Source organism: Chanos chanos, chromosome 13 (assembly GCF_902362185.1).
Source record: "Chanos chanos chromosome 13, fChaCha1.1, whole genome shotgun sequence".
NCBI lineage: Eukaryota > Metazoa > Chordata > Actinopteri > Gonorynchiformes > Chanidae > Chanos > Chanos chanos.
This window is the reverse complement of record NC_044507.1, coordinates 2,320,773-2,337,500: the sequence shown is the minus strand read 5'-3', so window position 1 is coordinate 2,337,500 and position 16,728 is coordinate 2,320,773. Positions and strand designations below refer to the sequence as shown.

Sequence of the window (16,728 nt, the reverse complement as noted above, 5' to 3'; positions counted from 1 at the left end):
TATAAAAGTGCAAAAAAACTGGATAGGAAGTGCTAAATAATTTCCTGGTAAGTCCATAGAAACCTGATGGCAACAAAATATAGTTATTTGGAAACTACCTATTAGAGGTGTATAGTAAGTACTAAGTTATTGTCCAGGAAGCACATGGAAACCTATCAGGGAACCATCTGGCTAGGCTTAGGGTTCGGTCAAGGTTAGGGCTGTTGCTATCTAGCAGGTTTCTATGTTCTTACCAGGAAATTACTTAGCTCTTCCTATTGCGATTACTGTTTTTTACTACCATCTCATTTCTTAGTTAATACCTGGTAATTAGCAGACTGTAAAATAAAGCGTTACCAAGTAAACATTGCTTTTCCCCTCGTTCACCGGGTTCTGCTGAACTTTCTGTCACCCTCAGTAATCAGCATGGTTCAAACCTTGACTCCCAGATAGAGGTCATTACCGGTTACGGTCCTCAGACAAGGAGGATCATTCAAGAATCATTTGCTTTTAGAAAGTTAAGCCCCTCCCCATTCATTCAGACTGTGACACTTAACTCCTCCCAGTCACAAATAACCCCGCCTTTTCCCCGTGTAACTCACTCGGTACAGGTGACCCTGCCTTCTCATTATGTAACTCACCTGGTGCAGGAAAGACCATCTTCTCTGTGTGGTCCATTGTCCATGTAGGTTGCTAAGCTACTGAATCCAGCCGGAATCTCGTCCCATTCGTCAAAGCGGATTCCGCTGCCAAGGGAATATGTTCCTGCTGCACACTGAGTGCACTCCTGAGCAGACATCTCCAAAAACTCCCCGGTCTCACACGAAAATGCTACAATACACACAATACACACCTCACAACACTCACCTCACAACCACTCAGATGAGAAATGAGTAGTAAAGCCCGTTTAGGCATATTCTGACCCAAACACCTCCACACACACACACACACACATACGCACACACAAACACACACTTACAACGCACGCACGCACGCACGCACAAACACACAACACACACGCACACGCACACGCACACACACACGCACACACACACACACACACACACACGCGCGCGCGGACACGCTCACACAAACACACACACACACTTACAACGCACGCAGGCACGCACAACACACACACACACACATGCGCGCACATACGCACACACACACACACGCATGCACGCACACACACATGCACAAACACACACAAACACACACACACGCGCAAGTGCGCACACACACACACACAGTCACTCACAACGCATGCACGCACAACACACGCACGCACGCACACACACACGCACGCACGCACACACACATGCACACAGCACACACACAGACGCACACACACTTGGTAAGAAAAAGCTAAAAAACCTATAAAGCTGGTTGCTAAGACACTTTGTGTGCATAGAGGTGAGAGCATCTCTAACAGTAAACTGTGTTTGCACAGAGCAAATTACTCGCTTACGCACACACACACACACAGTCAACAAGCATTCCTTAAACCACACACACAAATATACACATACATATACATGTACACACACACACACACACACACACACAGTCAACAAGCATTCCTTAAACCGCACACACAAATACACATACAAATACACACACACACACACACACACACACACACGCACACAGAGAGTCAACAAGCATTCCTTAAACCGCACACACAAATATATACACACACACACACACACACACAGAGACACACACACAGACACACACACACACACAGAAGTAACATGGTTACACTCCATAGATACTGTCCTGCTGACCCTTCATCAGAGGCATTTCAGCCAGTCCCCAGCACCCTATCTGGTAACCATGACAACCGCTCCCTAATCCAGACTTCCTACTAAAGAGGATGTACTTCTCACACTGTCCACACAGAAAAATAAAACATGCACACTGCTCTTCTCTATGTGTGTGTGCGCGTGTGTGTATGTGTGTGCATGTATGTGTGTGTGTGTACACGCTCCCACCCTATGTATAATACCAAGAACAAAAGAAAAATTTTTTAATTAACTTTACTAATAGCTTGTAATCACAGTTTCCACTTAGGCAGTGCATACTGCTCAGTTTAATTGGCACTCGTTTTGACATGGACACAGAAATTATACCCTAATTATACCCTGTCTATCAAAAAGCTAAAGATTCCTGTCGTGTAAGAGCCTCTCACAGGGAGTGACTTTAAGCATGATGAAGGTGTCAATTAATCGAGGAGGGAAAAAGAAGGAGAGGGTGTGAAGTCTTCCAGATGACAAACAGAGACTGATCTGGCTCAGGATTAGAGATTAAACTGCATCTTCTCTGCCTCAGCAGTAAGGAGGAAACTATTTTTTACTATACTACATTTTTTTCTAGAGTCTTGAGGTTAACTTATGTTCGGTGTTAAAAGGAATGAAAATACACTTTAACCCAGCTGTTCTCATACAAAGACACCCATGTCTAGAGCCCCCTTTCCACTGAGTGACAAATGACTGCTTTTCACTTCACTGAGATTCCCACATATCAGAACGGACAGACACGTCTCATAAACTCACACTCAGAAATCTAACACAAAAAAAAATGAGATTTTACATGTCCACAGTACCAAGACTGGCTGAAAACAAACCGTCAGCCTCATTTCCATGACAACTTCAGAACTTTGCATTTTAAGTACTTGTGCTAAGACAGGTTCTTGCCAAGGCAATGCCCTCTCTTTAGCACGGAGCTATCGAGCTTGTATGGGAATTACAGTGTAATCACCCCTCTTGCTTCTCATCCACTGGATATTTATCGGAACTAGATTTTGATACTAGAGGTCTGCATTCTATCGGTTTTTTTGCTCTATGACAAGGACACATACCAAAAGACATAAGGTCTTTATTTCACTCACACGGCCACTGAGAACGCATGGACTCTACCATCTTCACCTCTGCTGCTTTAGAGGACTACACTAGAAATGATCTTAAGAGCACATCTCACTCACCGAGGATTCTGGCTGAATTTAAACTTTTTTTCCACTACTTTAACAGAAGACTTTGAAAGAAAAGTTAGATGACTGATATTTGTAATGGATCGTGATGAAGATTATGACTGACAGACTAATGAGTGAGAGCAGTGGACCGAGTGAGAGCAGTGAGAGCAGAGGACCGAGAAAGACGGGGAAACAGAGAGTTGTCTCCTTTAAAAGAGACTGTCCTACATACAGAGTGTGACAACACTCCACAGCCCTCTTATCTCCATGTCAGCGTCTGTTTCTTATCCTCTCTCACTGAGCCCAGTGCTGACATCTGAGTTTAACGCCACCTCTGCCTCTTCTCTGAAAACATGGTCACACTGCGTCAGGAAAAGAAACCCAGTGCCAAAGCTGGTCAGCAGTCATATGAGAGAGAGATAAAGAGAGGGGGGGGGGGAGAGAAAGAGAGAGACAGAGACAGTCAGAGAGACAGACAGACAGAGAGAGAGCGAGAGAGAGAGACAGACAGAGAGACAGACAGAGAGACAGACAGACAGAGAGACAGACAGACAGAGAGACACAGACAGAGAGACACAGACAGAGAGACAGACAGAGAGACAGACAGAGAGACAGACAGAGAGACAGACAGACAGAGAGAGAAACAGAGACAGAGAGAGAGAGATTGAGATCTGCACTGCTCTTTTTGCACTGTGTATTGAGTTGATCATCTCTGTAATGGTGCACAGCCAAACACCAGACATACATTCACACACAGACACAAGCACACACACATGTGCTTGCACACACACACGAACGCACACGCACGCACACAATGTGGTTGAGTGCATATGTGGTTGAGTCTATATGTGGTTGAATTTAAATGTAGCCGAGCGTAAATGTGGTTGAGTTTGAATGTGGTTGAGTGTATGTGTGGTCAAGTGTAAATGTGGTTGAGTGTAAATGTGGCCCTGTTTACACCTTGCATTAAGATCCGATTTTGGAGATCCGATCACGAGTGGACAGCTCAAAAGTACAGGTGTAAACACATCCAATGCGCACTGAAGTCGCATCGAGATCCGATCACTCAGACCACATTCAGAGGTGGTCTACACCGCATATGACCACATTCTTATAGCACTGTAAACGCGAATGCGAACTCAACTACACTGAACAACCGCCTGCTCAACTGACGTCCTCTGCTCACGCGGAAGTACGAACTCATTCGCGTATGTACACATTCGCTCGGCAACGGCGTCATATTAAAGTGCAACAACAGGTAAAAACAACAACAACAACAACAGGCAAAATGGATACAGTCTTGATTTCTTCTCCTTCGTCTTCTTTAAATTTCTGACAGACTAAGCACGGGAAGTGCATTGATGCCTCCCGCCGATTAAAAACAACGTTTAACATGAAAAAGCTTAACGTGGCTTAATGTTCCAAAACTGCCATCAATGATCACCACATTTCACTCAGGCATCTCTTGTCAGAAACTCCTCCTCCTGTCGAAGGGTCAAAATCAAGATCCTAGGAGTACGGTCGTTATCTCACGTTAAGCGTTTTCCTCTCCGTTGAGGAAACAGCTTAACGTGCCTTAATGTCCCAAAACAGCGATCAATGACCACCAAATTTGTCCGACATCTCACATGTCATAAGCACTATCTCCAATCAGAAAAGCAAAAGTGAAATTCAGTGAAAGGGGTAACGTGTTTGAAATGATTTATGTGTTTATTTGCATATAGAGCGGGGAAGTGAGATCCGATCTCAAGTGGTCAGTTGAGACACGGACTCTAAAGCCAGGTGTAAATGGACGCACTTAGAGCTGTCCACTTGTGATCAGATCACCAAAATCAGATCTTAATCGGGTTGAGTGTATATTGGGTTGAGTGTAAATGTGGTTGAGTGTATATGGGGTTGAGCGTAAATGTGGTTGAGCGTAAATGTGGTTGAGCGTATATGGGGTTGAGTGTAAATGGGGTTGAGTGTAAATGTGGTTGAGCGTATATGGGGTTGAGTGTATATGGGGTTGAGTGTAAATGTGGTAGAATTTAAATGTGGTCGAGCATATTTGTGGTTCAGTGTATATGGGGTTGAGCGTAAACGGAGTTGAGCGTAAACGGGGTTGAGCGTAGATGGGGTTGAGCGTAAACGGGGTTGAGCGTATATGGGGTTGAGTGTATATGGGGTTGAGTTAGGGAACAGCAGTGTCGGCTGTGGGGTCACTGTGTGAGTGTGAAACGAAAGCAAATTCCTCCCTAAAGATAAAGAGGTGACAAAGACACGGCTGATAGTGACGCACACGATCAAAACATCTCACTCACAATCCCTCTCTCTTTCACACACACACACACACACACACACACTACACACACACACTACACACGGTCAAAACAATATCTCACTCACAATCACTCGCTCTTTCACACACACACACACTACACGCTACACACACACACTACACACTACACACACACACACTACACACGGTCAAAACAACATCTTACTCACAATCCCTCTCTCTTTCACACACACACACACACACACACTACACACACACACTACACACACACACTACACACGGTCAAAACAACATCTCACTCACAATCCCTTGCTCTTTCACACACACACACTACACACACACACACACACACACACACACTACACACGGTCAAAGCAACATCTCACTCACAATCCCTTGCTCTTTCACACACACACACACTACACTACACACGGTCAAAACAACATCTCACTCACAATCCCTCTCTCTTTCACACACACACACTACACGCTACACACACACACTACACACTACACACACACTCTCACACGGTCAAAACAACATCTCACTCACAATCCCTCGCTCTTTCACACACACACACTACACACACACAGTACACACGGTCAAAACAACATCTCACTCACAATCCCTCGCTCTTTCACACACACACACATGCACACTACACACACACTACACACACTACACACAGTCAAAACAACATCTCACTCACAATCCCTCGCTCTTTCAAACACACATACTCACACACTCAAGCATGTATGTGTACATACACCCACAGACGTACACACATACACAGACACACACACCCACACACACAACACACTCAAGCATGTATGTGTAAATACACCCACCGACACACACACACACACACACACACTACAAATGTTGCACACACCACACACACAAGCATGCAAATATGAAAACACATGCGCACACACACAGGCCCACACACTCTCACACACACACTCTCACACACACACTCTCACACACATGTACTTACTGCAGTCAGTGCCCTGGACAGGGTCTGGGAGACCTGTACATTCTCCTGGCTTCTGTGGAATGGCCACTCTCCACCTGGACCCTGTACTGTCACAGTCTGTGTATTCAAAGTAGTAATCTGACTGCAAACACACACACACACACACACACACACACACACACACATCACATCACACACACAAACCACAGACTGTTATTATTTTACAAGCAAGAGCTTAAATTTTGAACAAAACTTAAGAAAATGAGACAAACACAGTTCTGACTTGGGGTGTAACAACCAACTACCAACTACCCACTGTCTCAATCTGACCCACCGTCTGAATCTGACCCACCGTCTCAATCTGACCCACAGTCTCAATCTGACCCACTGTCTCAATCTGACCCACCGTCTGAATCTGACCCACCGTCTCAATCTGACCCACAGTCTCAATCTGACCCACCGTCTCAATCTGACCCACCGTCTCAATCTGACCCACTGTCTCAATCTGACCCACCGCCTCAATCTGACCCACCGTCTCAATCTGACCCACAGTCTGAATCTGACCCACCGTCTCAATCTGACCCACCGTCTCAATCTGACCCACCGTCTCAATCTGACCCACCGTCTGAATCTAACCCACCGTCTCAATCTGACCCACCGTCTCAATCTGACCCACCGTCTCAATCTGACCCACCGTCTCAATCTGACCCACCGTCTGAATCTAACCCACCGTCTCAATCTGACCCACCGTCTCAATCTGACCCACCGTCTCAATCTGACCCACTGTCTGAATCTGACCCACTGTCTAAATCTTTCCTTCTTTCATTCTGATGACAATCAGAAGCTCACTGCTTTACAAAACAAGAGCCCAGTATCACGTGATCGGGTCTCCGGATGACTGTGTTTGAGTGTGTGTGTGTGTGTATGACAGAGAGAGAGAGAGAGAGAGAAACGGAGACGGGGGGGGGGGGCGGGGGCGGAGAGAGAAACAGACAGAGAGAGAGAACTGTGTGCAAACAGCACCTCAATAGAAAATACTAATAAAAGAGTCCAGTGCCCCAAAGGCTGTGTTACAACCCCACCCTTTTCCTCTGTACACACACACACAAAGACACAAACACACACACACATACACACACACGCACAGATACACACAAAGACACAAACACACACACACACACGCACAGATACACACACACACATACACAAACACGCACAGATACACACAAAGACACAAACACACACACACACACACACACACACACACGCACACACGCACAGATACACACACACACAGATACACACACACACACACACACACACACAAACACGTACACAAACACACACACACGTACACAAACACACGCACACACGCACAGATATACACACGCACGCACACACGCACACACACACACACAAAGACACAAACACACACACAGATACACACACACACACACGCACAGAGACACACACGCACGCACAAAGACACAAACACACATACACATACACAAACACACGCACACACGCACAGATACACACACGCACGCACACACGCACACACACACACGTACACAAACACACACACAGATACACAAACACACGCACAGATACACAAACACACGCACAGATACACACACGCACGCACACACCCACACCCACACACACACACGTATACAAACACACACACGCAGCCATTGTTGCAGCTGTGGCAGCCTCCAACCTCCTTCACCACATGGACAGATATGGGTCTTAATGCATGCAGAGAAACAGAGAGAGAGAGAGACAGAGACAGAGAGAAGAGTAAACAGCCAGCAGCGTCTCATTGGCTGATTCTCTCCTTTTCGCTCTCTCCATTACTCTCTTTCTCTTTTTCTCTCTGCGGTGTCTAATTGAGCCCTGACAGAGAACAGTGTCTAATTGAGCCCTGACGGAGAACAGCCTCTCCCTGTCGGTGTATTCCTGTCTCTGCCGTATGGAGTCCATTTATCTCCACCCAGCTCCTCTCTGCTCCAACCACCAACCTCCACTACTGACCTGTCACTCAGCCCACACTGAGGTGGGGAAGGCTGGTAGGTGGAGATCCTTCATCTAGGTCTATGAGGTGAATCGTAAAGATACATACATTCTTTCCCTATCTATCTCCCTCTCTCTCTCTCTCTCTCACTCACACACACACACACACACACACACACACACATATGCACACGCGCGCGCACTCACACACACACACACACACACACACACACACATAGTTTGGAGAGCTGGAGTGTTATGGAGGTTTGACTGATATGTGTTCTGAGAAGACAATGCACGCTGTATTTCTCAGCTCAGACAAACTGGAGCCTGATCTAACCACTCACCATACTTACTCAAGCCTATCACTGTGGGTACCAGCTAACTCCACAAAGACACCTTAACACAATACAGACAGCCTAACACAATACAGACAGCTTAACACCATACAGACATCCTAACACCTGAGGGATAGCCTGAAGCCATGCCACTTAACACCACTTAGTGCTGTTTTAAGAAATGCCTCAGAGTAAATATAGTATGTTCCACTGAGGTTTATCTGTCCCTCTCTCCCTGGAGATCTGACCGGCCTGCTCTGCTCTGACTCAGTGTTTGGTGGCTAGTGAACAGCAGGGCAGGGGTTTGGGTTGAGATAGAGACACTTTTCGCTCCTGGACTGGCTGACATGGGGGAAAAAAAGGCTTGATTTATGTTTAGCTGGTAGGCTGCTGGCTGATATGACCATGGAAAAATTTGTGATTTCTGTTTGTTAAGTAGTGCTTAACGTTATGTGTTGTGGGAGTCGGGGGGGGGAAGGAAGAGCCAAAGCGAGGAGGAAGCTGATAAAACCTCCCAGGGTGCCCTGCTGACCAACTCACTCAGCACAAGCCAGGGCAGCTCCAGAATGTCCACCGCTCCAAACAGGAACCGGCCGACAAGGCCAGCGCACAGACAGCCCAGAAATCACACACTCATCTACACATTAAAAAAAAAGGCCAGCGCACAGACAGCCCAGAAATCACACACTCATCTACACATTAAAAAAAAAAAGGTTAATCAAACACAAGCTGTCAAACCACAACACTGTCATGCCTGATCTACAAAGTGCTTGAATACCATACATTACGTGCCTGCTGAAATTAACATTACTAATACGGTGGTTCTGAGTAGTTGTGTTCTGGTATCCAGTGCACAGTAGCACCAGGGTTAATCCAACACATTCACAACATTAGGATTAATGTTATGGTCTTCGTTAATCTAGGATGGCCTATGCTCAGGACCATGGTCAGGCTACCTCACTGTCACCAGGGAAAGGACAGGTTTTCACCTACCATTCAGCAACACTCTGGACATGCCTGCTCTCTAAATCTCTCTCACACACACACACACACACACACAGAGACACAGACACACACACACACACACACTCACACACAGGCACAAACACACACACAGCCACAAACACACACACAGGCACGCACATACACACACATACACACAGAGACACAGACACAAACACACACACAGGCAAGCACACACACACACATTGACACACACACACATTGACACACACACACACACACACACACAGACACTCAGTCTGGCAACTCTCAGTGAGTGCACCAAGATGAAAGCATGAAGGATTGATAAAGCAATTGGCCACATATCACCCAGCACAGAAGGCCTGGCTGGCAGGAAGCGTGAACATCTAGAGATTTGAAATTATGCATTTTCCTCTTCTCTCTCCAACTACACTCCTTAAAAAAACAGAGACATTTGTGTAGGAGGAAAAATGAGAGAGGTTTTGTTTTTTTGTTTTTTTTTTTTTAAATGTAGAGTATCTTTAAAAAAACGCTATATATGTATCATGTTACACAAGAGTACAGACTGTAATGTTTTTCATTTTATTAGCACCTACTGATGCAATAGATAAATAAATAAACAAGTACATACATAAACAGGTTAAACAAAGGCAAAAGCCGGATCGCTGGCTCTTTTAAACTAGTTTGCCTGTGTACTGTGTGAACGCTGTAGCAGGTAGCGTTAAAGATATCAAAGCTTTGGAGAACTGACTGAATCCATTCAAGCCTAGAGCACAGTCATTTCCCAAACCCACATTAAACAGTTCCTCCTCTTTGCCTCTGGTCACTCAACCACAACAGCGAGAGATGACTGTGGACGCTAGCACCCTCACAGAGCCTATTTTTACCTCATATCACCCACTACTCAGGTTCAGGTCCTGGTCGTGACTAATCTGGTGAAAAGCAAGCACTTAAGAATCGAATGGAAACTTCTCCCATCCATTAGCATAGCGTGAGGGAGAATACAGCGCTGCAAACTAGACCCAAACACATCCTGAACCTGCCGAGCCAACCAGTGTGGAGGTTGTCTCTCTGCACTCTCCTTACAAAAATCACTGCCTGCTTTCTGACAGTAATCAGACACGCACCATCTCGCCTCGGTTCCTGTGTGTATCGGGTTCTAAAATCGATAACTTTGCAACGATCACCAGCTGTTTCTAGAATACAATTTGATTCCGTGAGTTCCGTACACTGCTGCACAATATACCTATTATGCAAAGACTGGTTTACGTGTAATTATTGAAACGCGCCCAAAAATGAAGAGCAGTTTAAATGAATGCATTTGGTCATTTGTCTGTGGTCACTGACCGTGTGTGATCTGAGATGTGTTTCACACAAAAGGCACGGAGTGTGACCCTCAGACTGACCTGTACAGAATGTCCAGTCATTCCACAGGAAAGACCCCAATGTTACACCTGCACTGTCCACTTAACTGTTTCATTTCTACTCGCCTGAAATGTCAACTTGCGTTGTGACTCACTGCGGTAAGGGCTTCGACCATGTGCTTACCTGTTATGCCAACCGTATGTTAACGCCATGGTAAAGCAAGTGTGTATATTTATAAAGCACAAAAAGTCTCACAATTTAGAATGGAGTAGGCTTGGTCTAGTGCAGGCCTAACTTTACTCAGAATTATCACAGTTATTCTTCCATAAAGACGCTAATCAGCTAAAGCTCCTGGGTATTCTTCACTGCGATGTCTAATCACTGCTTAAATAGAGTAACTAGATCTGCCAAAGACTCACAGGACCACCCCATCAGTATTCCTTTACAATGAGTAATGCACTTTAAACACTCACAAAAAAAATAAAATAAATTTGCCCAAACTTTAAACATTCTGCACCAAGTGAACGAGGTCATACCAAGACAATGCCCGACTCGCCTTCTTTGTTTTTTTTTTAAACTTTATTTAGTTATTACAGTAATATATCGGGGGGGGGGGGGGGGGGGGGACGTAGTGCTCGTGGGTATCTGTGGGTTTCTGAGTGTTTTATAGAGCCTACGTATTCCAAAGCCACCAGAGTTTTATGTATTTTCCACTAGGCTACAAAACAACTCAATTAACTCAAGGCAATGCCCATTCGCTGTCGCCGTGCTTTATTAATCTGAAATTGTGCTCCAGCGTGAATTAAAGAAGCGCTATCTGTGAAGGACAAATTGATATGTCTGCGTGATAACTGAGTGTGATAGTAGACCACTGCCCGCTCACCTCTTCGCATCGAGGTAGATCCTTAGCCACGGTCACCAGCGCTAGAGCACCGAGGATGAGACCGACGCTGCAAATCCAAACGGAAGACCTTACTCTATGGTGGAAGCGATGACTCCTCGGATGCCCCATAATCTAAATAAACATGTAGGGTTAGCGCACCATTCAGTGCGTTGGGGAATAACAGAAATGAGATTTAACTAAGGTTGTAGCAAGAAGTCTCTCCCCGTCTATCCGCACGATATCTGCTCCAAACTGTGCGCGGATCCACCGGTGACCGACTGCCATCCGACTGACGTCACAGCGGATCTAAAGGGCAAGCGCAGCACGGTTGGAGGAAAGTGGTCGTGTCTCTATAGAATAAATAGGTGCGAATAAGTTAAGACAAACTAAACCGTTCATATTTTCTGAGTCAAACATTCAGCATGTGATATTGTTGAAATCTTGATTTTACAAACTTAATACGTATATAGAAAAAAAAAAAAAAAACTAAAATGGAACCCCCCCCCCCCCCCCGGAGAAAATCTTTGCTAAGATTTGACTGTCGGTCCTAGTGGTTCTTTCCGTAAATTGTATTACTGGCAGCTTGTCCGAACTGCAGAATGTCATATGCCCTACGACAGATCGCGTTTCCGATATGTTAACAGACTCGATGTCACTGTTACGACGACGTTCTTCAGTCTTAGGTTTCCCTTAATTAAATTGTGTCGAACACACATTATTTCTTGTAAGATATGTTTCCGCTCTAAAAGAGAGACGTGTAGATTCTTTTATGTTAAAAAAAGTTGCTTTCAAAAAAAGACTCCTTTTACTACATTACATCCTCTCTCTCTCTCTCTCTCTCTGTGCATCTCCAAACACTTACCACTAGATGGCAGTTTATGCTGAAACACAATTAAAAATAAATAAATAAATAAAAACCCAGACAGTTTCATAGTTTTTATTGCACTCCAATAGTTATACTGCAGTCATTGTCATTCTGGTATTTATTAAGACAACCCTCCATAAACAGAGGGAAAGAATGCTGAGTTGCATATTCATTTAACAGTTTCCCCGTAAGCAAACTGTCCAGGACACCCAGACTCATCTCTGGCCTTTAGCCAAAGGTAGTGTATTGCTATTGGCTGATCAAACCTTGAGATGTAGCATGGTAAAGTGCAGCAGTAAATGACAGAGAGATGATGAATGACACACAGAGGATTGTATGAGATTCCCCAGCAAACAGAAACATCTTCATATTAACTAGTGTCATGTGTTTTCTCTAAGTGCCTAAACAACCCGTCCAGGGACAAAATCCTATTCAACAGCTCAGAATGACTGGAATGACAATTAAATTAGGTAAAGAAATGCACACATTTTGAAAACACATTCAAACAAGCGCTCAGAAATGCTCAAAATCTTTCAGCAGCTCTATACTTCACGTACAGCACCTCAACTTTAATATGGAATGAGATGAATGTGAAAACGGATTTGACTTAACATTCAGCCCTTCTCCTCTGTTCTAAAGGGAAATGTGCTTCTTCTCTCCTCGGCTTCTGCTTATACGGGAAAAACACGTTACTCTCACAATGTTAAACAGACATATATTTTTAGTATCTAAAGACGCTGGGTCATCCGAGAATGTTCTGGATCGTGCGGCCCCTGAGAAACTTTAGGACGCTCCTCATCTTCCGACATCATGGAAATACAAATTGGCACACAGGCAGAGCAGGACCACGGATGATATGCTGTAGTAGATGAGCTTCCTGAACTTGGGCTCCAGGTCTCCCTGACGGTACCAGAATATCTGTCAAACAAACAGATTCCATTACGACATCTCAGCGAGTCTGATCATCAAAGGCTTAAAAAGCCCCCCCCCCTTTTTTTTTAAAGCTAAATATTATATAAGCAAGGCCCCTCTGTCTAATCTAGGTGATCGAACAGGGGAACAGAGAAAATGTGACTACCATTTCCACAAAATCTCATTAGAATGTTTTTACCCCTGACCGTCTAACTCCAGCGGGAAGACACCACCACACAGCCTGAGACACTAAGTCTCAGAGCAGACCGACAAATACCCTCTCTCTCTCTCTCTTATTTTTTTTGCCTCCAGTTTAAAGTTGCACATTTAACCAGGAAAAACTCCAGAGAGGAGCAGAGACAGCGGTAAAGCTCGGCGCTGTTGGAGGTTTAATCCAGAGGAGGAGAAAGAGAGAACCACTCACCAGAATCAGCACGGACGAGCAGATCATGACGATACACACGCTGAAGAAAATGTTCAGAGCTCTGGGGGGTGAGGCGGGAAAGAGAAAGGAGCTGATGATGGTCACCTGAAAGACGACAAACGCTTTAAACTCCGTCTGCTCCTCCACCACTCACAACTCATCAATATGGGCATTAAAAAAAAAAAAATATGATGTCAACGGAATGGACAGATCTGAGGTCTGTTTTGCTCACCATCACGAGCAGTGAAGTGAATCCACCGACAGCAAGGTTTACTATTCTGTCCTGGAAGGAAAACAAACACCAAACAAACAGCAGTGAGATTTAAAGTAACCTCTACATTCTGAAATAAAGCAGGAAATCAGAGAACAACACTTCATATGATAAAGAAAGACGGCATTGACAATGGAGAAAGTCAGATAGGCTGCAGTCTTACCACAAGAACAAACATCTTCCACTGTTAAGAGGACAGACCAACCTCTGTGCCTCTCCCTCTCTCTCTCTCTAACACACACACACACACACACATCCACCACTCCTCTATTCTGTCCCCACCCCCAACCCCCCACTCTCTCTCACTCTTCCCCACGTCAGTCTGCGTTTTTACCCAGGAAGCATAAGGAACCAAATAGGCTGCCTCTGTAAGGCATGGTTCTCACTGCAATGTGTATAAGAGATTTAAATCTGTCAGACAAACATCTCTTCTGAACACAGCTTTTTATACAGTCTCCTTCTTTGGTCAGTCTCTCTCTCTCTCTCTCTCTCTCTCTCTCTCTCCTGCCCTACACCCGTTCACCATCTCTCTCTTTCTTCTCATACCCTTCTCAGCCTTGCACCCATCCCTTACGACTCCTTTTCTTTTATCATTTTTCATCTCCACCTCAAACTCATCTCTGTGACTGTCTCTCATCTCATCTTTAGCCCTCTTCCATATCCCCTCCACAACACACCCCCCTCCCCCCCACCTCTCTCTCTCTCTCTCTCTCACCACCCAACATCCAACCCACCACCATACAGGCTGTCAGAGCACTCTTGGTCTCTCTCTCTCTCTCTCTCGTACCCGGGCCGACGTTTCTCCGAACAGGGGTCTGTTGTCCAGTGTGCCGGTGCCATAGGTGCGTGTGGTGAAGTCGTCCATGTTAGCCGTGGGGCTGAGTGGACTAAGGTCCTGGTCATGAGGACCGGCTAATCTCTCAGCTCTCCCCCAGCCCACCGCACTCATGAGTCCTGCTCGGATCCTTCATACCACCCAGAAAAACACATTCCTCCAGACAGACCCTTTCTCACACGGCCCAGGGGGAGGGGGGGGAAGGGTTTAACTGACGCACATTGTGCTCCCGGTCACCGGTTCTCAAAGAGAGCGAGCGAGCTGAGGAGTAGTCATAAGACTGTGTGTTAGTCCTGTGGAAGACAAAACCGCCAAACACACACACTGCATTCTGTAAATAAGCATCACATCTGCCTTACAATAGCGTTAATGTTTTCTGTATTATCGCCCTAATTAAATAATAATACCGCAGCATGTTAAATGCATTTAGATTCAGCTTAACTTTGTTTGTTCAGCTGTAACTAGGGCAATATCATTCAGCTTTGTTTGGTGTTTAGTAAGAGCATATATAGCAAAAGCAAACCCAGGATTCTAAAGCTCAAACGCTGCTTTCAACAGCTGTCAATGAAACTCGGTTTGAGCATAGTAAGCTTAATTAGCGCAAGCTATAAAAACGAACAGTTAGCTAAGTTACAAATTACTTAGACTAGTTGCTAACGGTAACATCAGCTGAAATAATAAAACCGCAGTTAGTTCAGCCAACCTCATTTACAAAGTCACTGCTGCCTTCACAATCTACGTTTATTGAGCAACACCAAACGGAAAACAGATTTAATTAAGTTGTTGATGATGTACATCAGCCGGCTACTGCTGCTTATTGACACTGGTGTATTTCACCGACCACGGCCGGTCGTTCAGGATTCCCATGGTTGATTAATAACCCACAATTTTAATTTAATATCAGTATACTCAGTTGTCACGTGTATTCTCTAACTCGTTGATCATTTCGGATACAGCGTTGTTGTTAAGGTAACTATTCGTACGGATAACTAACTAGCCCACCTGTTGAATCTCCTATACATTTACGTTTTAAAAAACGAGCGATATGGTTCCTTAAATAACTCACCAGACGACAACTAAGCGATGTGAGTGAAACAGACCACCGTTTTTGGTAGTTCAGCTGCTTAGTGTATCCAAATCCTTGGCTATATTAATCGATGTGAAACTACAACAAATGCGGATTTTCTGTGATGGCCAACTATAGGGGTCAATGTTTCAAAATAAAAGTCTCATAGATACGAATATGAAATCAGTTCGTGAATTTGAAAACAATTTGAAAACTAATTTAACCTCTGTATATTAAAGGACTGGGGACATTGATTTTGTACTCATTTTGAAATTGATTTCACCTGTTTAAAAGTACTTTCGCAAATTGTATGAATACATAACTGAGATCTACAATTAGAGAAGATGACTTCAGATAGATAACTTAATTTTGACCTTAGCGTCAATGTTGACCTCAGCTTTAACCTTATCTTCAGAGTCAGTTTGTCTAAAAAGGAACAAATACCACAGTATGAGTTCGAACACTGCGTAGAATCTCTGTTTTAATTTTAACTTTTTATCAGAGTGATAAGCAGCTCTTCAGTAAACACTTATTTGTGATAAGTCACGTAGGCTTCGAACTT

General features: G+C 44.7%; 2 protein-coding genes across 2 annotated transcripts in view; both read right to left on the bottom strand.

The window, feature by feature from the left end:
- The window catches only part of elapor2a (endosome-lysosome associated apoptosis and autophagy regulator family member 2a), a 24,623-nt gene extending 23,830 nt beyond the window's left edge, over nt 1–793 (bottom strand). Inside the window, exon 1 of the mRNA XM_030790288.1 lies at nt 621–793. Coding sequence (XP_030646148.1) covers nt 621–778 — 158 coding nt within the window. The 5' untranslated portion in view covers nt 779–793. The remainder of the gene's footprint in view (nt 1–620) is intronic.
- Nucleotides 794–12,714: 11,921 nt separating this feature from the next.
- Nucleotides 12,715–16,238, bottom strand: tmem243a (transmembrane protein 243, mitochondrial a). The gene is made up of 5 exons (XM_030790635.1): nt 16,167–16,238; nt 15,053–15,361; nt 14,227–14,277; nt 13,995–14,099; nt 12,715–13,576 (listed from the first exon to the last, which is right to left on the bottom strand). Exons 2-5 carry the CDS (start codon nt 15,212–15,214, stop codon nt 13,454–13,456), a joined length of 441 nt encoding a protein of 146 aa, XP_030646495.1. The 5' UTR covers nt 15,215–15,361; nt 16,167–16,238; the 3' UTR covers nt 12,715–13,453.
- Nucleotides 16,239–16,728: the final 490 nt, after the last annotated feature.

Coding starts and splice junctions, on each gene's coding strand:
- tmem243a (XM_030790635.1), bottom strand. CDS start 15,214: ATGAGTGCGGTGGGCTGGGGGAGAGCTGAGAGATTAGCCGGTCCTCAT. Junction 14,278..15,052: donor TCGGAGAAACGTCGGCCCGG/GTACGAGAGAGA, acceptor TTTTCCTTCCAG/GACAGAATAGTAAACCTTGC. Junction 14,100..14,226: donor TCACTTCACTGCTCGTGATG/GTGAGCAAAACA, acceptor GTCGTCTTTCAG/GTGACCATCATCAGCTCCTT.